At 38.5% G+C, this 24,717-nt stretch overlaps 1 protein-coding gene and 1 long non-coding RNA gene across 2 annotated transcripts; one reads left to right on the forward strand and one right to left on the reverse strand.

Moving 5' to 3' along the window:
- Positions 1–2,550: 2,550 nt before the first annotated feature.
- LOC120779670 lies at positions 2,551–3,781 on the forward strand. The gene is made up of 2 exons (XM_040112027.1): positions 2,551–2,924; positions 3,023–3,781. Exons 1-2 carry the CDS (start codon positions 2,648–2,650, stop codon positions 3,055–3,057), a joined length of 312 nt encoding a protein of 103 aa, XP_039967961.1. The 5' UTR covers positions 2,551–2,647; the 3' UTR covers positions 3,058–3,781.
- A 2,902-nt stretch (positions 3,782–6,683) lies between these two features.
- Positions 6,684–7,836, reverse strand: LOC120779734. The gene is made up of 4 exons (XR_005705741.1): positions 7,771–7,836; positions 7,549–7,713; positions 6,917–7,489; positions 6,684–6,849 (listed from the first exon to the last, which is right to left on the reverse strand). It is a non-coding gene; the product is annotated as an uncharacterized LOC120779734 (long non-coding RNA).
- Between the last annotated feature and the right edge of the window lie 16,881 nt (positions 7,837–24,717).

Consider the following 24,717-nt stretch of genomic DNA (forward strand, 5'->3'; position numbering starts at 1 on the left):
ACATACATACATACATACATATGTAAGTAAAAATATTTGTTTGTGTGTTAGTAACGCTAACGCTCGAGAACGGCGGAACCAATCCTCATGAAATCAGAAGTTGTGCGCTGTGGATCTGGAAAGGGTTAGATATAAAAAAACCATATACTTTTCATAAGGAAAAGTCGAAAAATTGGAAATTTCCAAAAAGTGACTTTTCATACAATTATTATTTTTTGTTTTGTTTTTCAATATTTTGATTTGTAAATTATTTGAATCTTTCAATTTCGGTCGCTTGCTTTTTTATTCCGGCTATTTAATAGAAAAATTATTGAAAATTATTCAGTGAAAACTTTATGTGTGTTTCAACCGAAGTGATCAATTACAGATAGAAATTTGTTACGAAGCAACGAAGACATAGCGCTAATATCGGTCGGCGTTCTTTTTGCCATCAACGTATGTATGGCAGCCCAAGACACATGAACTACGTGAGACTCCCAGCATGCGATGACAGATGTGTGGAATTATGGATCGCTGTCAATCAGCAAGCGATCATCACGATAATACAGCAAGACTTTTCCAACAACAGCTACGATGTTTGATGGACTTTATCTTGAAGCAACGTATGTACATATATACAAGTATGGTGCAGTCAGATGCTGGATGTACTCTGTTGAGTTGCAAAAAAGAGGTTTGCCGCACGCACACATTCTTCTTTGAATGGTGGATGGTGGTTTGACCAGATCAAATTGATGAAATCATTTCTGCGGAAATTCCTCATGCAGAGAAAGATCCATTATTCTACGAAGTGATGAAAACCAATATGGTGCATGGACCTTGCGGACACCACAATCCCACTTGCAATAAATGCACGAAACACTATCCAAGTGCTTTTCTTTCGGAATCTCAAACAAGAAATGATGGATATCCACTCTATCGTCGTAGCTCATCAGACGACAATGGCAGGACATTTACCATTCAACTTAGAGTAGTGAATATCGAAGTCGACAACATATTGATCGTACCATATTCGCCACTATTGTCTAATTAACATTCAAAACTCATGCCAATGTTTGATATTGTAGTTTGGCGAAATCGACTTTTCCGACTGTTGTGCGTTTCGCAGTTCATTTGCAGAATGGCTAAAGAGTGTTTTTCAACCCAGAGAATACAGTACAGCCAGCGGAAACACTTCCAACAACATTGACATTGACATTGACGAGTTTTTTCTCAACTTGCGTCAGTGATTCGTTTGTGAGAACATTGCTCTATTTGGAAATGCCTTGATATTATGCATGGAATGCATCGCCGAAGAAATAGGTACGCATAAAGCAAGGCCAACTAATAGATTGACATCCAGGTGTGTTCTCAACTAATTCCTTAGGACGAATTTACATAATGCACCCGAAAAACTACGATTGCTAATACCTTCGGTTGCTATTAATAAATGTACGTCGTTCAATTGGATTTGAGTCAACGTCATTCAATTAAAAAAAAAAAAATTGTTGTAATCTGTTTTCATGTAAATTTTATTAAGTTTTTGAAAAAGTTCGTTTTGTTTTAAAGACTAAGAAGTTTTTTGTTTGCTCATAAGTGTTTATTAATCACGGTAAGTTAAATTCACCTTATATCGATTTTTGGTAACTTTTGCTGACTACACAATATTACAATTTGGTATACATGGTTAAACAGAAAAAATATGAGATCATTTTATTTTCAGTTGGATTTTCGTTTTTAACAATGCCACCAACCAGACGTACAAACTTAGGCCGCTGAATTCGAAATACGGCAAGTCAAAGAAATATAAGAACAAATCAAAGAAATGAACTACAAAGAAATCAAAATCAACAAAGAAATGTTGTGTTTAATCCCCACAGAGCTGCATTCTGCTATAATGTGGCAATTGATTACAGTTCAGAGCAAATTGTTGCTATTGGACTAATGAATATTGTATGTCCACATTGCAATGCATTGAAATTCAAAAATGAAGCCCCTGGATTGTGTTGCGCCAGCGGCCAAGTCAAATTGACGCCATTGGTACCACCACCTCAGCTCCTAAATTAATTGGTTTCCGGAAATGGGTCAGATTCTAATCATTTTTGACTCATATCCAGCAATACAATAATTGCTTTCAAATGACATCATTTGGCGCAAAAAAAGTTATTGGAGACAATTTTATGCCTACTTTCAAGGTATATAAGTATAATGGCAAACAACTTTATTTAGTTTTTCAACCATATAGCTGATGCAAAATATGTTGAGCCAGTGTTGTGTAGATGTGTTTACAAAGTGCTCCAATACTTGGTAAAGCCTACTACCTAAAACTGCCATGGAAGGCTACTGTTCAATGTTGAGATTTAGTTTTAATTTGAAATGATCTATAAAGTATTTTGGGAGTATTTTGCGAGCCACATGGTGGTCCAAACAATTTGCTATACAATTACCTAAATATATATTTATATTCTTGCAGATTCAGGGTCAAATATAACATCGAACAGGTTCCTTATTGCCAATGCCTGATGAACACTATATGGGCGATTCAGCAAGAGAAGTCGATCAGCGTTGCGCACACAACAACTCAGTGAAAAGATCCATTGTGGAACAACTTCAAACATTTTTCCATCAACACAATGAATTAGTTGCATTATTCACAACTGCATTAGACCGCATGCCATCAGATAATCATAAAATTGTCATCAGAGCCGATAAGGCGCCTGCAGGACAACATGCTGGACGTTTTAATGCGCCAACAATTGATGAAGTGGCTATTGTCGTCGTGGGAGAAAATTTAGAAAACCGAGACATTGTTTTACTTCGACGGAACGATCAACTTCAGCGTGTGTCTGAAACACATCGATCATATGATGCCTTACAATATCCTATCCTATTTTGGCAAGGTGAAGACGGCTATCATTTTTCAAATAAGATGATAAATCCAGTTACAGGTAAATTAATTGACAATATATGTTTACCACATTAAAATATATGTTTACTAACTTAAAATTTATATTATCAAATTAATAACAAAAAAAATTGTTTATAGGTGCTGAAACCGAACAAAAAAAGTTAGTTCAATGAATTATTATTCATACAGACTGATGGTTCGGGAAAATGAGGACAATCACATCTTAAAGTGTCGGCGTCTATTTCACCAATATGCTGTGGATATGTATTAGAAAATTGAAACTGAACGATTGACATTTATCAGGTTGAACCAGGCAAAACTCCGTTCCGAGGAATATATTCATCTTCGGGATGCCATTAATGCTGATGGAAATGCACAGAATGTTGGCAGAACAACTATTCTTCCAGCAACATACGTCGGAAGCCCGCGACATATGCATGAATATGCTCAAGATGCTATGTCCTATTTACGACATTATGGCACACCAGATTTGTTTATCACATTCACATGCAATCCAAAGTGGACAGAAATTCAACAAGAATTATTTACTAGCCAATCCCCTATTGATCGCCACGATATCACTGCAAGGTTGTTCAAAATGAAATTAAAATCACTCATGGATTTTATTGTTAAGCATCGCGTGTTCGGCGAGACGCGTTGTTGGATGTACTCAATTGAGTGGCAAAAACGCGGATTGCCACATGCACATATCCTCATTTGGTTGGTTGAGAGGATAAGACCGAATGAAATTGATAATGTGATATCAGCAGAAATTCCCGATAATAATGAAGACCCACTGTTACATGAGGTTATTACAAAAAATATGATACATGGTCCATGTGGAATATTAAATCCAATTTCTCCGTGTATGGTTGAAGGAAAATGTTCAAAACGCTACCCAAGACAATAAGTATCAGAAACTATTACTGGAAATGATGGATATCCACTTTATCGCCGCCGATCCATTGATGACAATGGAAAGTCAACAATAGTCAAAGTAAATCGACAGGACATTGAAGTTGATAATCGTTGGGTTGTTCCATTTTCGCCATTACTCTGCAAGGCATATAAAGCACACATAAACGTCGAATTTTGCCATTCGGTAAAATCAATTAAATATATTTGCAAGTACGTGAACAAAGGTAGTGACATGGCTGTCTTCGGAGTTGCTGCCGAAAATTCAAATGATGAAGTCACTCAATATCAAATGGGCCTCTATGTTAGTAGTAACGAAGGCATGTGACGTATATTTTCGTTTCCAATACATGAACGACATCCTACTGTTGTTCACTTGGCCGTACATTTGGAAAATGGTCAACGGGTGTATTTTACAGATGCAAACGTATTACAACGAGTTGACAGGCCACCATCGACAACATTAACCAGCTTCTTTGAAATGTGCCAGAATGATGATTTTGTCAGAACGCTACTTTACTCCGAAATGCCAAGATATTATATCTGGAATCAATCATCTAAAAAATTTCAACGACGAAAACGAGGACAGCCAGTTTCAGATTACCCACAAGTATTTTCCACCGATGCACTAGGCCGTATTTATGCAGTCCATCCCAGTCAAGACGAGTGTTTTTATTTGCGTTTATTGTTAGTCAATGTTCGTAGTCCAACATCATTCCAACATCTGCGAACTGTTAATGGTGTATTGTGTGACACATACAGAGAAGCCTGTCAACATTTGGGATTGTTAGAGAATGACACTCATTGGGACCAGACTCTTGAAGATGCTGTGATTTCGTCAAATGCTAAACAAATACGAACATTATTTTCTATAATTTTGTCTACATGCTTCCCATCAGCACCGACTGATTTATGGCATAAATACAAAGATCATATGGCGGAAGATATGTTGCATCAGATGCGTCTTAGAACATCAAATGCAGATTTGCAAATGAACGAAGAAATTCACAATGAAGCATTAATTTTAATTGAGGACATGTGCTTGATGCTTACCAACAAAGTATTAATTCAAATAGGAATGATAGGACCCAATCGAACAATGTTCGACTCATTTGATTAAGAATTGAGACGCGAAGCCCAATACGATTCCGAAACATTACGAGAAATGGTTGATAGAACAGTTCCCCTTTTAAATCAACAACAAAAATATGCTTGCGATACGCTCATGAAAGTAGTGAACGATGGAACTGGCGGATTTTATTTTTTAGATGCTCCCGGTGGAACCGGGAAAACTTTTTTGTTATCATTGATTTTGGCAACAATTCGGTCGCAAAATGGAATTGCACTAGCCCTAGCTTCATCAGGTATTGGAGCTACATTGTTGGAAGGCGGTCGAACAGCTCATTCAGCTCTCAAGCTGCCGTTAAACCTTCAAATTAATGAAACTCCAACTTGCAACCTTTCGAGGAATTCTGCGATGGCCAAAGTGCTGCAGCAAACAAGACTGATCATTTGGGATGAATGTACGATGGCACACAAAAAATCTTTGGAGGCATTAGATCGCTCGATGCAAGATTTACGAAATAACAAAAACCGGTTTGGTGGTGCAATGATACTATTGGCAGGTGATTTTCGACAAATATTGCCAGTTGTTCCACGCTCAACGCCAGCTGATGAACTGAATGCCTGTTTGAAGTCGTCCATTTTATGGAAATACATTAAAACACTTAAATTAAGTATAAACATGAGAGTCGAATTACAGGAAGACCAGTCTGGAGAAGTGTTTTCCAAACAACTGCTCGATATTGGTAATGGTATTATTGCTGTTGATACATCATCTGGATACATTACATTCCCTACCAATTTTTGTAACTTTTGTGAATCAAAGACCGAACTCATGGAGATGGTTTTCCCAAACATTGCTCAAAATTACGTAAATCACATTTGGTTAAGCGAACGTGTTATATTGGCCGCAAAAAATGTTGATGTGAATGAAATGAATTTTCATATTCAAGGGAAAATAGCTGGCGAATTGAAGAATTACAAATCAGTTGATTCCATTACTAATGAAGATGAAGTTGTCAATTATCCAACAGAATTTTTAAATTCGCTGGAATTGCCCGGCTTACCACCTCATAATCTGCAATTAAAAATCGGATCAGTAATTATTATGTTACGGAACATAAACCCGCCACGTCTGTGTAATGGTACCCGGCTTGCGGTGAAGAAATTATTGAACAACGTCATCGAAGCCACAATTTTGAAAGGGAAGTACAAAGGCGAAGATGTTTTAATCCCACGCATCCCTATGATACCGAACGACATACCATTCAGCTTTAAACGTTTACAGTTTCCAGTGCGGCTTGCATTTGCAATGTCAATAAATAAATCGCAAGGGCAGTCACTAAGTGTATGTGACATCAACCTAGAAAATCCATGTTTTGCACATGGCCAATTATATGTCGCCTGTTCCCGTGTCGGAAAACCATCAACATTATTTATTTATGCGCTAGAACATAAAACTAAAAATATAGTTTATCAAAAAACATTAGAATAGAGAGAAGCAGTGAAGGGTATAGAGGCTATTAGATGCTTTCTAGAGCGCGCGTACGGTGTGTACAACCATCAACCATCTTCTCTGTACATTTACGCACCGAAACAGAAACCAAAAAATATTGTTTATCAAGCTTCGTTACATTGAAAAAATTTGGAAAAATCGAAAATAAATGATTTTCAACTTATATTGTGTATTAAACTTTCTTTTCATTTCAAAACACATAATTTCAGGCAGGACAACGGCTGCCGGGTCAGCTAGTTTATTATATATGAACATTTTAATTAATATTTTAAACATTACTTTCAATTTTGAAAAGTTGATGGCATTCCTCCCAATTTTCATTATCTAGTAAGCGTAAACTAGCCGCTCGAGTAATTGCTTGAGCAATTGTGTGGGAGAACAATTTTGTGGCTAGTTTAACCTTATCCAAAAAATGATTCCTATGTAGTTTTATTAAGCAAAAACCACAATCCTGTCTCCGTTGTGTGAAAACCTGCAAAAGGAAAAAACAACACAATTTAAAGTATATCATAATTTAAATAATTGTTTAGTGAATGTACCAAGGTTTTCCCACATTAATTTCAAGATCATTATATAAGCCTCTATTAAATCCACCAAAATTGCTTACAATGGCAACAATATTGTAACCGCACTATTTAACGTTTGACAAAGTGCTAAACAATACTTCCTTCGTCATTTTGCAGTCATATTCGAAGAATACAGGCTGTTTCCATCTACTTATCAAACCTAAAGGAACAAAGTATATTAGAAAAAATTTACTTCAAGTAAATTAGTGAGTTTAATTGCAAGCTGAACGTAGTTAACAGGAGGCAATGTCGAATCAGTTGATCTATCGTAGCAGTAAGTCTTTCTGACCTTCATTTCATCAAAACTGAGTACCTACACAAATTTTTGCGCTTGTGTTAGCTCAGTTGCTGCCTTCAACAGTCAATCAATAAATTTTTTTTTACCACCATTGCAGAGTGCGCACACCTGGTAGAGGAAAGTTGTTTCTCCTTAAGAGTTTGTACGCTTTCCGCTCGTTGAATATAGCGTGATCGACTTAGCTATGTCTTCTTCTTTCCAATTGCTTCGTTTGCTTCCATCTCTTAATTTTTCAATCTATGTACATACTATGTGTAATGAACTTTAGTATATTTTGCAACAAATTTTTGACAATTTGGGCACTTACCTGGCCGTTGGTGAAAACCAGCTGAGTTTTTGCTCCAAATTATTTCTATGGAATTATTGGGTGGACGAGACTCCATCCTTTTCTGCCGTTCTGCCTCTGCAGGAGAAGTGGTTAACGTGGAAAAAGCGCTAGGCAGCAACTTCGTTGGATTCCGCGAACTTAAACCTACCAGACTGTTTGGTTATAAAAGTAAAATTATTGTAATCAAAATGCTATAATTACCCATTTCAAACAGCAAATTTCTTTCGAAGGCTTCTGGCGCGAAGTGCACTTCACAAATACATGCATTTTTATACTCTCGCAACAAAGTTGCTAAGGAGAGTATTATAGTTTTGTTCACATAACGGTTGTTTGTAAGTCCTAAAACTAAAAGAGTCAGATATAGGGTTATATATACCAAACTGATCATGGTGACGAGTAGAGTTGAAATCCGGATGTCTGTCTGTCCGTCCGTCCGTCTGTCCGTCCGTGCAAGCTGTAACTTGAGTAAAAATTGAGATATCATGAGAAAACTTGGTACATGTATTTCTTGGCTCCATAAGAACGTTAAGTTCGAAGATGGGCAAAATCGGCCCACTGCCACGCCCACAAAATGGCGGAAACCGAAAACCTATAAAGTGTCATAACTAAGCCATAAATAAAGATATTAAAGTGAAATTTGGCACAAAGGATCGCATTAGGGAGGAGCATATTTGGACGTAATTTTTTTGGAAAAGTGGGCGTGGCCCCGCCCCCTACTAAGTTTTTTGTACGTATCGGAAACTACTATAGCTATGTCAACCAAACTCTACAGAGTCGTTTCCTTCAAGCATTTCCATATACAGTTCAAAAATGGAAGAAATCGGATAATAACCACCCCCACCTCCCATACAAAGGTTATGTTGAAAATCACTAAAAGTGCGTTAACCGATTAACAAAAAACGTCAGAAACACTAAATTTTACCGAAGAAATTGCAGAAGGAAGCTGCACCCAGGCTTCTTTTAAAAATTGAAAATGGGCGTGGCCTCGCCCACTTATGGACCAAAAACCATATCTCAGGAACTGCTAGACCGATTTCAATGAAATTTGGTATATTATATTTTCTTAACACCCTGATGACATGTACGAAATATGGGTGAAATCGGTTCACAACCACGCCTTATTCCAATATAACGCTATTTTGAATTCCATCTGATGCCTTTTCTGTATAATACGAGTATATACATTAGGAACCAATGATGATAGCGGAATAAAACTTTACACAAATACGGTATTTGAAAAATATGTAAATGACGGATAATGAAATCTCGATTAGCACTTTATCATGCGAGAGTATAAAATGTTCGGTGACACCCGAACTTAGCCCTTCCTTACTTGTTAACATTAATTTTGTCCGTACGACGACAAAAATGAATCCATTGTTTTAATACTGTTTTATCCTTAGGGGAATGGAAAAATCTCCAGTTCGTATCACTACTATCACCATTGTTATTATTGCATCCGAACACTGCATAACGCATTTTAAAAAATATAAAATTTCACAAAAGCTCGGGCGCATAGTAAGTCAACCGTGACGTATGCAAGAACAGCTGACTGAAAGAAAACATGTGCATTGCGTAATCTCTTTCTCTATCAGTCTTGCCCAGCTCTCAAGTAAATGCTGAAGAGAAAAAATTCATTATTTCTTCAAGTAATTTTGACAGCTGGTTACGCATTGTGAATGATCCACATTAGAAGAGCAAGAGAGAGTAAACAAAGAAAATAAACTCTGTGTGTAATATGTATGTATGTATGTGTGTAGTAACATTAATATTTCATTGCGATTTAAGGAATATTGTTGATGATTGGTACGTTTACCAAGGAGATTTTCTTGATCATTTCTTAAGCGTTTTTTATATGAAATTTTTACATTCCTTGCGAGCTGGATGCTAAGCTTTAGGTTTATTAAAGAAATGGTACATAAGTAGTATAACATAATATAGTGCACTAAGCGAAAATGGTGACACTATGAGAGAAATTTTTTCGGGCATACTAATTCAGCGAATAAAACAGTTAGTAGCAGGGACATTTGCATATACAGTGCAATCAATTACTTTACTGACAGTCATCGACTATCTATCGTGCCGTAACGGGGCATCTCGACAGGATAAAATTTATGTCTTGCTAACTGTATTGCCGTGACTATTGCCTGTGGAGACTCCACATTGCTTATAGCTTACAATATATCGCAAACTAACTCGTATGCCATATATCGTAAGCTATAAGCTGTCACTTCAGCAGTTTGACAGCGCAGTTTTCATTTCTATGAAAATTTCGAAGAGGCAACATATCCCATTTGCACATATGCCGACGGCATTTTCCTTTAGTGTTAAGACGGTTGTGTTATATTATAAAAATACAGTACATTTTCAAAATAACATTTTTGCAAAAAATTAATATTTAGTTTAATATTGTTAATTTACAGAAAAATTATGCAAATTGGGTTGGGAATAAACGAAATCTTAAATTTAATAAACTTATACTAGCAAAAATCAAAATATCATTGCTCATTTTAAATTTATTATTTTAATTGGTATATAAAATGTATGCCACAATTGTTACATAGTAGTCCAGAAATATGAATTCTTATTTTTCCCAGAAATACATTTGTAAAAAAAGGATCTCTCTCTTATTATCTTATTTTTCCCAGAAATATACATTTGTAAAAAAAAGGGTCTTTATCCTTTGTTATTATTTCATTTTTCCCAGAAATACATTTGTAAACAAAAGGATCTTTATCCTTTTTTTATTTTCCTTATAAAAGATTTAAACAGTTCAAGGGCTCAAAACATCCGCTACATCAGCTACCTACCCAAATTCTACATTCGCAAATGATAAAATAAATTTTTCAAGAGCTCAAAGCATGGGCTACATCAGCTCGAACCTACCTACCCTACGCTTTTGCGCAAATGATTATCTTATGATAACAAATGCCCACATACAGATTTGGCAAGGGCAAAGCAATAGATTTGACAGTTAGCAAGACATAGATTTTATCCTGTCGATATGCCCCGTAAAGACGTCTTTTGTTTTCTTCGCTTACTCAGTGTTTTCTTAATTTCATCAACTACGTAATTCGTTTTTGCACCGCTCGCGAGTGCTCTCTTTCTTTCATTATTCGTGTTTACATTGCTCACTAGCATTCCAACCTCAAAAACATAAGCATTTACACGTGTACGATGGCTCCGAGGCCATGAAATATCAGGGAGAATCGCTTCTCTATACTCGACACGGGACCTAAATGAAAAAAACGCAAACTTCCAATAACTGTTCAACTAGGAGATTTCCCATTTCTTCCCGAAAATAAAGCAGACGACCCAAAATTTATTGTGATTGAAGCTACTGATCCGTCCAGACCTATTGGATCCTACTCGTGTTTCGCAATACATCATGCCATCAAGCAAATTAGTAGTGAAGTACATAACATATCCACTCTTCGTAATGGAAAACTATTGCTATACGCTCCTTTTCTCAACAATGTTGCAGAGGAGGAAATCATTCAAGAATTATCCTCCCAAGTAGTGGTCGAAGTTTATAAATTTTAAGTATATATCGATGGGAAATTATTACCATCGGGGGTGGTTTTGCTCAATTTACCCAGTAAAATCGATATCACCTGTTGCAAAGTATTAGTTCGCCAATATATACCCCTCCCAATACGATGCAAATCTTGTCAAATTCTTGGGCATACAAAGAATAAATGCCAACGCTCTCCTCTTTGTGAAAACTATTCACTTTCTCCTCATTCTCCTTCCGACTGTGGTCGCACTTTTTGCGCAATTTGTTTCCAAGCACACCCTTTCTCCTCCAGGGAATGTTCAAGATTTCTAAAAGCTAAAGAAATTATAAAAATTAAGACTATGAACAAGTGCTCAATGCGGGAAGCTACAAAAATATAAAAACAACACGAGGTAACAAACTCTTCCAATAGCTCATATGTCAATATTGCATCCACTACAAACACAAGCAAAACCAAGGGTCGAATCGTTACATCCGAGCACGGATCGGCAAACATACGAAAGGAAATTACGTGATACGTCAATCGTATGCAGTGGCATTATGACATACGATAGCAAACGGATCGTAATGTATTTTCAATTCACAATAGTTTTTAAATTCCACATTGCTTTGGCTCGTATTTTTAAGTCGCAATAGATGTGAAGGATGGAGCCATGTGTAGAAGTTCACGCAAGTGAGGAAAGTTCTCTGATTGCCATTCACTTGGGAATGGCCAGAAACGATACTTTTACACATGGCTCAAGCAGCTCACTACTTCCGGTCTTTGACCAAGTATCCTCTGGGTAGCCTAAGAACATCCGTTCGAAGGCGAGCTAAAGTGAGAAGGCGAAACTTATTCCCTACAAGGGTTGTGCGCTGGGTTTGGGACCCGCCACGTAAAAACACCCCAGTGAAGAGCTACAACCAGCCTCGGATGAGAGACCCCCTTTTGATGACGACCATGGCAAACGAAATAAGGACTACGAATTGAGGGCATGCACCTGGAATGTCCGGTCCCTTAATTGGGAAGGTGCCGCTGCCCGGCTGGTTGAAGTCCTCGCAAAAACAAAGGCTGACATCACCGCCGTCCAAGAAATGCGATGGACGAGACAAGGACAGAGACAAGTAGGTCCTTGTGACATTTACTACAGTGGCCATATAAAGGAGCGCAAGTTTGGTGTAGGATTCGTGGTTGGAGAGAGACTCCGTCGCCGAGTACTATCATTCACTGCGGTGAATGAACGTCTAGCCACAATCCGCATCAAAGCAAGGTTCTTCAACATATCGCTGATTTGCGCCCACACCCCGACGGAAGAGAAGGACGATGTGACCAAAGATGCTTTTTATGAGTGCTTGGAGCGCGCCTATGAGAGCTGCCCCCGCCACGATGTCAAAATCGTGCTTGGCGACTTTAACGCCAGGGTGGGCAAAGAAGGTATATTTGGCACTACGGTCGGTAAATTCGGCCTCCACGACGAAACATCCCCTAATGGGTTGAGGCTGATTGACTTCGCCGGGGCCCGAAATATGGTTATCTGTAGTACTAGATTCCAGCATAAGAAGATTCATCAAGCTACCTGGCTGTCTCCAGATCGAAAAACTACCAACCAGATCGATCATGTTGTGATAGATGGAAGACACGTCTCCAGTGTTTTAGATGTGCGTGCGCTGCGAGGTCCTAACATCGACTCGGACCACTATCTTGTTGCAGCTAAGATTCGCACTGGCCTCTGTGCAGCAAAAAACGCACGCCAACAAACACAAGGAAGGTTCGACGTCGAGAAGCTGCAATCACAACAGACAGCCGAACGATTTTCTACTCGGCTTGCACTCCTGCTCTCTGAGAGCACTCGTCAACAACTCGGTATAAGGGAACTGTGGGACGGAATTTCAAACTCCTTACGTACAGCTGCAACCGAAACCATTGGTTTTCGGAAAGTGCAAAAGAACAGCTGGTACGACGAGGAGTGCCGTGTCGCAACGAGAGAAAACAGGCTGCCTACCTCGCAAACGTTACAATCGACCACAACTGGTGGGGGATGGTTTAGATACCGAGAGTTGAAGAGGGAAGCGAGACGCATTTGTAGACAGAAGAAGAAAGAGGCTGAAATGCGTGAGTACGAAGAGGTTGATAAGCTGGCCGACAGGGGTAATGCTCGAAAATTCTACGAAAAGATGCGGCGGCTTACGGAAGGTTTCAAGACCGGAGCGTACTCTTGTAGAACCCCCAAAGGTGATCTAGTCACTGATGCCCAGAGCATACTTAAATTATGGAGGGAACACTTCTCCAGCCTGCTGAATGGCAGTGAACGCACAACACCAGGAGAAGGAGAACCCGATTCCCCAATCGATGACGATGGAGCAGACGTTCCATTACCCGACCATGAAGAAGATCGAATAGCAATTGCCCGCCTGAAGAGCAACAAAGCGGCAGGGGCCGACGGATTGCCGGCCGAGCTATTCAAACACGGCGGCGAAGAACTGATATGGTGCATGCATCAGCTTCTTTGTAAGATATGGTCGGATGAAAGAATGCGCAACGATTGGAATTTAAGTGTGCTATGCCCAATCCATAAAAAAGGAGACCCCACAATCTGCGCCAACTACCGTGGGATTAGCCTCCTCAACATCGCATATAAGGTTCTATCGAGCGTATTGTGTGAAAGATTAAACCCCACCGTCAACAAACTGATTGGACCTTACCAGTGTGACCTGGAAAATCAACAACCGACCAGATATTCACCATGCGCCAAATCTTGGAAAAGACCCGTGAAAGGAGAATCGACACACACCACCTCTTCGTCGATTTCAAAGCTGCTTTCGACAGCACGAAAAGGAGCTGCCTTTATGCCGCGATGTCTGAATTTGGTATACCCGCAAAACTAATACGGCTGTGTAATCTGACGTTGAGTAACACCAAAAGCTCCGTCAGGATCGGGAAGGACCTCTCCGAGCCGTTCGATACCAAACGAGGTTTCAGACAAGGCGGCTCCCTATCGTGCGACTTCTTCAACCTGCTCCTGGAGAAAATAGTTCGAGCTGCAGAACTAAACAGAGAAGGTACCATCTTCTATAAGATTGTACAGCTGCTGGCGTATGCCGACGATATTGGTATCATCGGCCTCAACACCCGCGCCGTTAGTTCCGCTTTCTCCAGGCTGGACAAGGAAGCACAGAAAATGGGTCTGGTAGTGAACGAGGGCAAGACGAAATATCTCCTGTCATCAAGCAAACAGTCGTCGCACTCGCGACTTGGCACTCACGTCACTGTTGACAGTCATAACTTTGAAGTCGTAGATAATTTCGTCTATCTTGGAACCAGCGTAAACACCACCAACAATGTCAGCCTAGAAATCCAACGCAGGATAACTCTTGCCAACAGGTGCTACTTCGGACTGAGTAGGCAACTGAGAAGCAAAGCCCTTTCTCGACAAACAAAAACCAAACTCTATAAGTCACTCATAATTCCCGTCCTGCTGTATGGTGCAGAGTCTTGGACGATGTCAACAACGGATGAGTCGACGTTGCGAGTTTTCGAGAGAAAAGTTCTGCGAAAGATTTATGGTCCTTTGCGCGTTAGCCACGGCGAATAGCGCATTCGATGGAACGATGAGCTGTACGAGACATACGACGACATCGACATAGTTCAGCGAATTAAAAGACAGCGGCTACGCTGGCTAGGTCATGTTGTCCGGATGGACGAAAACACTCCAGCTCTGAAAGTATTCGACGCAGTACCCGCTGGGGGAAGCAGAGGAAGAGGAAGACCTCCACTCCGTTGGAAGGACCAAGTGGAGAAGGACCTGACTTCGCTTGGAATATCCAATTGGCGCCACGTAGCGAAAAGAAGAAACGACTGGCGCGCTGTTGTTAACTCGGCTATAATCCCTTAAGCGGTTTCTACGCCAATTAAGAAGAAGAAGAATAGATGTGGAACTGTCAAAACTTTTGCGAAATTTTTAATAAACTAAAAAAAGCTAATTAAAGCGTTTATGATCCACCGACAGTTCCGAGTTCGCGTTAATAATACTTTTTCCGAGGTATACCCTCTTAACAACGGTATACCCCAAGGCCCCCTATCCGTAGTACTATCCATTGTTTGATAAACTCACCGATATCTGCCTAAATATAAAAAATATTAATAAAACTATGTATGCAGATAATGCTTTCATATACATTAATTTGGAAGATCCGCTGGCAACTAATGGTGTTTTCAATGAAGTACTTACGGAATTCAAAAAATGGGGTTCACTGTCCGGAGCATTTATCTCAACTTCTAAATGTAAATTATTACATATTTGTAAAAAAAAATGTTTATACCCGGATCTAATTTTCGACAATACTTTAATAAGTCGTGTAAATAACTTAAAAATATTAGGAATATATTTTGACAATAAGTTTACATTTAAGTATCACTGTATTAACCTTAGAAAATCGCTTTCCAGTAGACTAAACATAATTAATTATTTATCTACCAAACGGTCATTTATACATACAAATACACTTATAAATATTACAAGAGCCATAATACTCTCTAAAATAGACTATAGCCTAACGAATTACGGTTGGTGCTCGAATACAAACATTAAGCAGTTGGAGGCTCCATATCACGCCGCGATTCGTCGTAGCTTAAACGCTTTTCCTACATCACCAACCAAATGTATCTTAGTAGAAAGTGGATTACCGTCAATAAAGGAAAGGGTTTACGAAAAAATGATACAACTCCTTCCAAAAATACTTAATTCTCCAAACACTGGCATTCAGAAATGTATAACGCTTGCAGCAAAACACAAAAGGAATTTTCATCACAAATCTACCCTCCGCCGCTGTCTTCAGTTTGCAATAACTTTAAACATTCATATCCCATCGAAATTTTATACAACCAACACTCAACCTGAATGGCTGATTAGTGATGTTTCAATAAATACATCTCTACATAATTTCAAAAAATCCACCACCAGTAACACATTTTTTCAACAAAACTTCTTAGAACTAACCAACATCCATAAGAATAAAAAGTTTAATGAAATTTTCACAGATGCGTCCAAATTAACTAATTCTGCCTATGCTGTTACCACAGCTAACGGGACAACTATTACTGGCGGAATTCTTCCATCATATTCGTTCGTATTTACCGCCGAGGCAACTGGAATATACTATATGGCATTAAAATATGCTATCATACAAAAAGGCAAATTCCTTATTTGCTTAGACAGCTTCTCCTGTTTGAACGCTATACGCAACATACGAAATAATTCCATAGTAATATCTAAAATTATATTTACATTAAACATAAAAGAAAAATAGCTTTTCTCTGGGTGCCAGGTCACGTTCGCATTCCTGGGAACGAATATGCTGACAAGGCAGCAAGATTCTTCGAATCTGCCCCCACTTTTCTTAACGAGGATCAAGACCAAAATGACCTCAGTAAAATGTTAAGCAGACAGATATATGAAAATAAAGTTGCAGACTGGAAGAAATTTAAACACAAATATGATGGGGGGGATGGGGTACAAACGCCACGGTGTAAAAAACATTTAATAACATTCTTTATTGTTTCTTATGTTATTGATTTATTTTCACAGAGATTAACAACAGCTCTTATTGAAAAATTATAAATTATAGCTCTGGTCAACTTTACTCGAGAAGTTCCAGGTGGATGGATGGGCTCAGGAAGCTTCAATACAATATCTGCTCTCAGTACAAACGTTGCGTCTTTAACAATAGGTTGGAAAAACACCCACAATTGCGTTTTTTTCTTAAAAAATCGATTTCAAGAGAACTTCCGAACTTGCGTACTATGCGGCAAATGTAAAACTGATCTTGTGGACCTTCAAACCGCACAAGAGCCTAATTATTCAAATCCAAGCTCTCGGAGTCAAAGAACGATCCAATATATTATCGGTATCTGCAAAACTTGTAACTAAGGAATCATCATCTGATGATTCATCCGAGCATACTCGTTTTTTAAAAGTCAAGGACCTTTTGGTAGTGTTTCGTGGCAGCACCTTCCCTGATTTAATTTTCTCCTTTTCTTCCTTGGAAGGTGCAGATGTAAGAATTTTGGATGAACCTTTCCTTGACTTCGAAGAGTTAAAAGGTTTGATTATTCTAGGAATAGGGCGAACTTGCTCTGGAGTTTTGCCAACAGATGGTATGGGTGAAGATTCGCCAGGAGTAGCAGGCTCAATTGAAACATTGTTTTGGTTTGTAACTAATTCTAATGCAAAGTCAATATCAGCAGTTTGATGTTCGACATCTACGCTAATGAAGTCTGCCTCAGGAATTGCTTGTCTGTTAAATGGACTTATTCCAGCTGTTTAAGAACCTTTGCATATGTTTTCAGAGACAAATGACTTTTGAAAAGGAATTTTCGAAAGTTAAGGTATATCGTAAATCGTAATAGCTCGTCCAGGATTGGATAGAAGGAAATCACTATATGACGTGGCCAAATGTTCTTTAAATGGTCCAAATACCGATATGTCCAAGGGCTGTAACTTCTGCGACGAATGCGGTGGGAAACTTATCATGTGGATGCCATTCTCCCTGCAAAACATTATAGCAGCCAAGCTGCAGTGCGAAACATGATTGTCTAAAAAAAGCAAAATCGGTCTTTCTAAGGAACATCGGGTGTTTTTTTGAACATGTTTCAGAACTTCACATAAGCCGTCCGTTGACATCCACCCACTTTTAGCAGCAATACCTACGCAGCCGTTGGGTCCACCATTAACAAAGTGATCTTTGTACTTAACTCGCGGAAAAACGTATACTGGTGGAAGTGCATTTCCAGTAGCATTTATTATGCCCACCATGGTAACTAAAGAACCTCTTTCCGCGGACGCCACCTGAGACACAGTACGCTTTCCTTTCGTCGAAATCATCTAGCCAAAAACCATTAGGTTAGGTTAAAGATGTATGTACAAATGCAAAAAGGTACAGAAAACGTGCTAAAATACCTTTGGAGGAGGCATAACAGTTGTTATTCCTGTTTCATCAAGATTATAAATGTCGACAGGAGCAAACGAAAATTTACTATACAGAATGTGCACATTGTCAAAAAATGCCATTACAGCTGGTGCTTTTGGTAAAAGACATAGAACGCGCAAGGCTGGTGTTTTCAGGTTTTCTCAAACTTAAATCACTGTGTCGTTTCATGAAACCTTGCATCCAATCAACTCCTGCTATTTTATTATTTGTCCAGGATAAAGGGATTTTAGATTCATTCATTTCAGCATAATCAAAAACGAACTTCCGTGCAGCGCTGTACGTGAATCCATGTTGGAGGTTTGAACATACTTTGAAGTATTCTGCTATTTCATTTTCCATTTTTTTTTAAATATCTGCTTTGAGCTACATTTCGAAGAGAACAAAAATGTCTCATCGTCCGAGGATTGCCCGAAATCATCAAGTGCTTTAGCTCTTTCCTTATTTATCTTCGCTAGTCGGTCTCGTAACGTAGTGCGTTTCAAGCCATAGGTTCGCGCAGATTCACTATTATTGAATTTCTTTGAAAGAACATCCTTGATTGCAAGTTTAACTTTTTTCTCATCCAAATCACTTCGGTCTGTCTTTTTTTATAGTTTCGAACCATGGTGCTAATAACAACCTATATGGAAAATGTAGATACAAGTACCAAAATGCGCTTATCAGTTTATAAAATATTTCCCACGTTTTAATATGTCTACTGATTTGCTCATTTTTCAGATGGGGTATGGTAAATTTATCCCATCATGGTACATAAGCCTGTGGTGCATTTACCCCATGGGGCACATATGCCGGCGAAACAACCCCACCTGTAGTGTGGCTGATGTGCCCCAGGTGCAGGCATGCTTCAAAACTCACTTTGTTTTTACACTCTCCAGCACTTTATCAAAACCTTTTTTGTATTTTTACTAAAAGCAATATAGTCGGTATCACACTTATGAATCTTTTACTGAACACCTTAATTGACAAAGTTATTACAAAATATACGCACTTTAAAAACTTTCCACTGCAACACAAAAAACGGAATAAACGCGACTGTTTGCGACTGTTTGCGATCACTTGCAAACTTCAACTTCCAAAGTAAGTTAAACAAGAGGTGGTCAGATGAAGCAAACATTATCGATAATTCAAGTTCGATTGCTATACTGAGTTTCGAGATAACCGTGGGTGGCGAATGTGCCCCAGTGGCGAATGCTCCCCCTTCTACCCTACGCTACCCCAACAACGCCTCAAGACAGCAAGCAACAATTTTTACTCGATTAAGGATCGGGCACACGCAAATCACTGACCAACATCTTCTTGGCGGCAATCCTATACCATCATGCCCATTCTGCCCCTGCAAATCATCTATGGAACGTATGTATATGCAATATCTGTCCAGCACTAGGCAAAAACACTTTATTCTAGTAAATACCAAACGTTGTTAAATACACCATCTTTCGCAAACATTGTTAATATATGCAATTTTCTAAAAGAATGTAATTTTTATAATAAAATATAAACTTTGTAACTTTATACTATTATATCTGAGGCGATGGCCACAGTAGCTTGTACTCCTTTCTTACTATTAGGTTTAATATTTTGTATATTTTTCCTAATAAAATAATAATAATAATAATACTTTACTGACATACATACATGACAAATTTATAAATTTACTGGATTGGATGAAAGCAATCTAAATCCTCATCTAAAACTAAAGGAAAAAACTTTCAAGTTAATACCAGAATAATATTATTAACAACAAAAATTTTCATTCGGAACAAAGGGAATATAGAAATATTACTTATCAAAAAAGACCACTTTCAGGACAAGGTCGCCCACAACAAAATTGAAGTTCTTCAGGACGATATCGTCCACAAAACCAAAATTCCTCAGGCTACAATCTGGACAACGTGAAATTAGTTTCTATGGACAAATCAATCAAATTATTCAAGACAAATTCAAGTAAATCAAAACTATTTTAATTACTCGAGACAGAAAAAAAGCTCGAAATTTAGTACACAACAACTACAAAGAAGGGGACCAGAACTCATGGACGCGGACACAATGAGTAGAAGAGGTGATCTGCAAGAATCATATACGAACGAGGAGCTTTTTACAAACTAGCCTCAAAATCTTTGGGAAAATATAGTTATAATTTTATTAACAATTTTTGAGAAAGAATTTTATGCTCTGATTGAATCAGGCTCAACTATAATCATAATGAAAAAACTTAGTTTCTATCACTATGGAGAGTACTTTAAACAGAATAATTGAAACACCAAATAATTATTAAGGTAAAGAGCCCTTGTCCAAAAGAATTCAAATATACGAAAAATGCCAGATTGAGATAGTTACTACTGGATTTTAATAAACTTTGTGATTTAAATGATTTCATTTTTAAAAATGTAAAAACAATTGAAGTCGAAAATATGACAATACTTAAAAAAAAATGGTGTGAGCAAGTTTATTCATTGGATGTAAGCGAAGTAAAGAATATCAACCTTGATCATTTAAAATCAAATGAGAAAAGGGAAATTGAAAAATTATTAAAAACTTTTAATAAACTTATTTATAGAAAAGGGGGCATGCTCACAAGTGCAAAAGCATCAGCTATTTCTATTTACATTATTTTGTTCACCACACGTTTGGGGAAAATATTTGCGAATTGAAGCTTTTACTTTTATCAAGATTGGCACAGAATACCAAAATATTTCGTGCTTGATAAATATTTGAGTTAATTTTCAGTATTTTACTAATTTGTCAAGTGCACAGAATAGGGGTGTAAGAATTCATTCATACATAAAAGATACACACATACAGTAACAAATGACAAAACAAACTTCAAAATTTAACATCTGCTATTTTATGGCTCATTCTTAACTTTCGTGAAAATTCCTACAATTGTTTTTGTATTGTTTTCTTGTCAATATTGTTCCTATTCTATTGCGTGGAACTAAATAACTTTGTTATTTTATCGCACTCGGGTTAGCAAGAAACCTCTATAAGCGAGAATGAGATTGAGCTCCCTTGAACTCTCGCTTATCCAGGTTTGACTGATATATGTACAAATTACGAATAACCAACTTGTTTCTTTATTATTATCACTTTATTAATCAGATCATGCTGTCTGATGAGTTCTCTGTTACAAACTGAATCTTACATTCTAAAGCCAATGTCTTAAATAAGTCCCTGCACCTTGTATTAGTTGTTGTGTCCCGCCATTCGTTGTTAGTAATAGTTGTAGAGTTATTGCAGCAGATACGACACCGACGCTTGCGTTGGCAGTTTGCCGCTACCGCTGTGCCTTACCCGTCAGCGTGGGAATGTGGATTCGCTGACTCAGGCCACGCGCGGACTTTGTTGTTGACAAAGTGCTGCTTATGTTAACTGTTAGCTGCCAGCGTGAGAATGTGGATTCGCTGAATCAGGCCACGCGCGGACTTTATTGTTGACAAAAGGCAGCTTATGTTAACTCCTCCCCTTCTAAATGAAGGCCGTCCACGGACTTCTTAAGATTTTTTATGACGTTCTGAAGATTCTGGGATTTGCGTCTTCTTTTTCGCTCTCCGTATAGTTTAATTAGACCGTAACAGGAAATTAGTATGACAATGCTAGTGAGACCTGATATCGTTGGTCCTATCATAGTCCTCTCTTCGATTTTCCCGATAAAACGCAGGTTTTCCATACTTATCTTGTGAAGGTATGGAAGACTCAAAATCTCTTGATGACTGGTGATATTGAGGAGCGCCGTCGTTGCTGATCCTGGTAATTTTTTAAACATGCCGTTTACGTTTTTTAAGTAGGGTCCATTAATTTGAATCTCATTTTCGAAGGAAAGTAAATAAGTTCCCTTTGTGGTCTTCTCGGTGTCTGCGGTAGTCTTGACTAAAACGGTATTATCGTTAATGCTGATTTTGCCATCATCGACCACCATAATTGGTTAAAGGTGGCTAGGGCGAATGCTGCAGTGGGCAACATTACCAGAATGAAGCTGCTGCGCGCACGTTGGATGTTGTAATTTTTTGCAAAACGTTGATGTAAGCGTTGCACTGCAATTTCCAATAGCCAAAATTTGATTATGACAATCGGCAACATTGTTGTCATTCCCAAGGTACAGGATTGTTCCGTTGTGTTGGACAGGAAAGATAATAATTTTCTTACAGACTAGTACTGGCTTGGGATATTTGATAATAAAATGTAGAAGATTACCGTCTAATAGAACCTTAATATATGCTACCTCCATTAAATCAGTGATAGTTGTGTTTGTAGAGTGCATTTCAATAATGTTTTTTATATCATTTGAGTTTAACAACATGGGATTTATTATCCCTATCTTTGCAAGGGTAGTAGTTGAAATTAAAGTTTCAATTTCATTTATAATGATCCTATTTCTTGCAAGCAACATATCATACAAGTGACCAGTGTCGATCTGTCCAGCTTTTGAGTTTTTAATGATGTGGTTAACCGTTTCCGTCAGTTCATTTATCTTTTCTTGTATCCTTGTGTTTATTTCTACCTGATGTCGTTCTGAGTCTACGAGTTCCTGTTGTCGGAACTTTAAGTTTTCGAAATCGTCAAAGTCAGGCGTACCTGCGATAACCTTTAGGGCAGTACCCAAAACGTTAATGCTCCTAGCCTGCCTGTGATGGATGTCCAGTGTTGTCAGAAGCACCTTAATATGCGCAATGTCTGCGTCGAGTAACATTCTCATATGGGATAGAGGGAATTGCGTTGCTAAGCCTTTGGTTTCCTCAACTATTCCCTTGTATACTGTAAGATTAGTTGTATGCCTTAGATAGCCAAATTCCTCCCAAATCGTCGCGTCACCATCCTGAATCGGTATGTAGTCGGAAGTCGAATAGTCGGCCAATTTTGATGTCGTCGTTTGAATAAGGAGTATCGCAATCAGTATCCTGAAATATAGTGTGAAAGAAGCTAAAATAATTTACCCTATGCTATTTAAAGAATTCTAAAATATGCTAAGAATTTTTCCCTTACTTTAGGTTGTCCTTGTGGACCGCCCTCCCTTTTATGAGAACCGTGGTTCCCAAGTCTGATTCAACTTTCTCCCCAACATATAAAGGTGATAATTTATTTCCGAGTCGTCTGTTAGTCTTTACCAATACTCTTTCCCCCACGTCGAATACTCGATTCCGTCTGGAGGGGTTATTCCTATCCATTTGTGCTTGTTGAGCCTTCATTATTTTCATGATTATCTCATTCCTCAGCTCGGGTGAGTTGGCGTGAAGTATTTCGATTGGTTTCGTATTGGTCACCGAGTGAATCGTTCGATTGTATTCAGTTGTTGCCATTAATATGAGGTCTGTCGTCTCGTTAATTTTCCTGTCCAGTTTCAAACATCTGGCTATCTCCAAAAGTGTACTATGGAGGCGTTCAACCTGCCCGTTCGAAGTGCTATGAAGGGGTGGTGCGTTTACGATGTCTACACCAAAACTATCCTTCAACAATGTGGTTATAGTTTCAGAATTTAGAGAAGCTTCATTATCACAATAAATTGTTTTTGTGTTTGGGAATATATTCGTTAACTGAATGATTGAGACCTTTACATCCACAATTCTTCGAGAAGGTATAGGCTGCACCATCGCAAATTTTGAGAATTTGTCCAGACAGGTAAGAAAAAACCTGTTATCTGCCGAAAAGATATCAATGTGCAACATTTCCCCGGTATAGGAGGGGATTGGAGTTACACCATGTTCCTGCTTACGTGGGTGTCTGTCGTATTTGGCCTTACCACAGATCCTACAATTCGCGACAACTTCATTCGCCAAATTTGTCATCTTTGGGAAATAGTAATCGCAGAGGATTTGTTTAATATTCTCCTGGGCTGCTCTGTGAGCTCAATTGTGCTCAGCAACAACAATCTCCCTCTACTCGTATTTGTTGACAATATCAGACACCATGGTTTTGCAGTGCCAAAACTTTGTTGACGGAAAACTCCTTACCAATTCATGTTGTATGCTGGCCAATGTTGGTAGATCGCAATGTATGGCATTTACCACATTTGGGTTTACAGCTATTTTTATCTCCTCAATAAGGTGCTTACTATTTGTAAATTGAATTGTATGACGAGTTTTATTGCCGAAGTATATGAAATTCCGTCTTAAAGTCATGTCTGCTTCTTCTAAAACGATTGGGTTCGGAGGCAATTTAATGGTTTCTCAGTTCCTTCTATCGTATAGGATAGTGACATTTCGCTGTGGACTGTAGCCAAATCTAATTGGGCATCCTCCTCTAGAGCGTGGATGTCCTGTCGTGATAGCGCGTCAGCAATATGATTTTCCTTGCCCGGTTTGTAAAAAATTTTAGCGTTGTGCTCGTCGATAAACGCTTTCCAGCGTTTAATTTTGCCCTTTGGGTTTCGGTCTGAAACCGCAAACGTAAGTGGCTGATGTTCTGTAAAAATGTTTAAATTTTTTACGCCATGGAGATAGATTCTAAGGCTTTTTAGGGCCCAGACTATGGCAAGTAACAAGACTTTCCTATTTGTTCTCTCAATACGTCGTCGATAGCTCTTTGAAAAATGCTGGGCGCATTCTTCAAACCAAAAGGAAGCCTGCAGAATTCGTATTTTCCGTTGCCTACCGAGAAAGGGGTCTTTTCCCTATCGGATTCTGCGAGAGTTATTTGGTGGAAGCCCGATTTTAGGTCGAGTGTTGTGAAAT

The sequence above is a fragment of the Bactrocera tryoni genome, unplaced genomic scaffold (genome assembly GCF_016617805.1).
Source record: "Bactrocera tryoni isolate S06 unplaced genomic scaffold, CSIRO_BtryS06_freeze2 scaffold_11, whole genome shotgun sequence".
Taxonomy (NCBI): Eukaryota; Metazoa; Arthropoda; class Insecta; order Diptera; family Tephritidae; genus Bactrocera; species Bactrocera tryoni.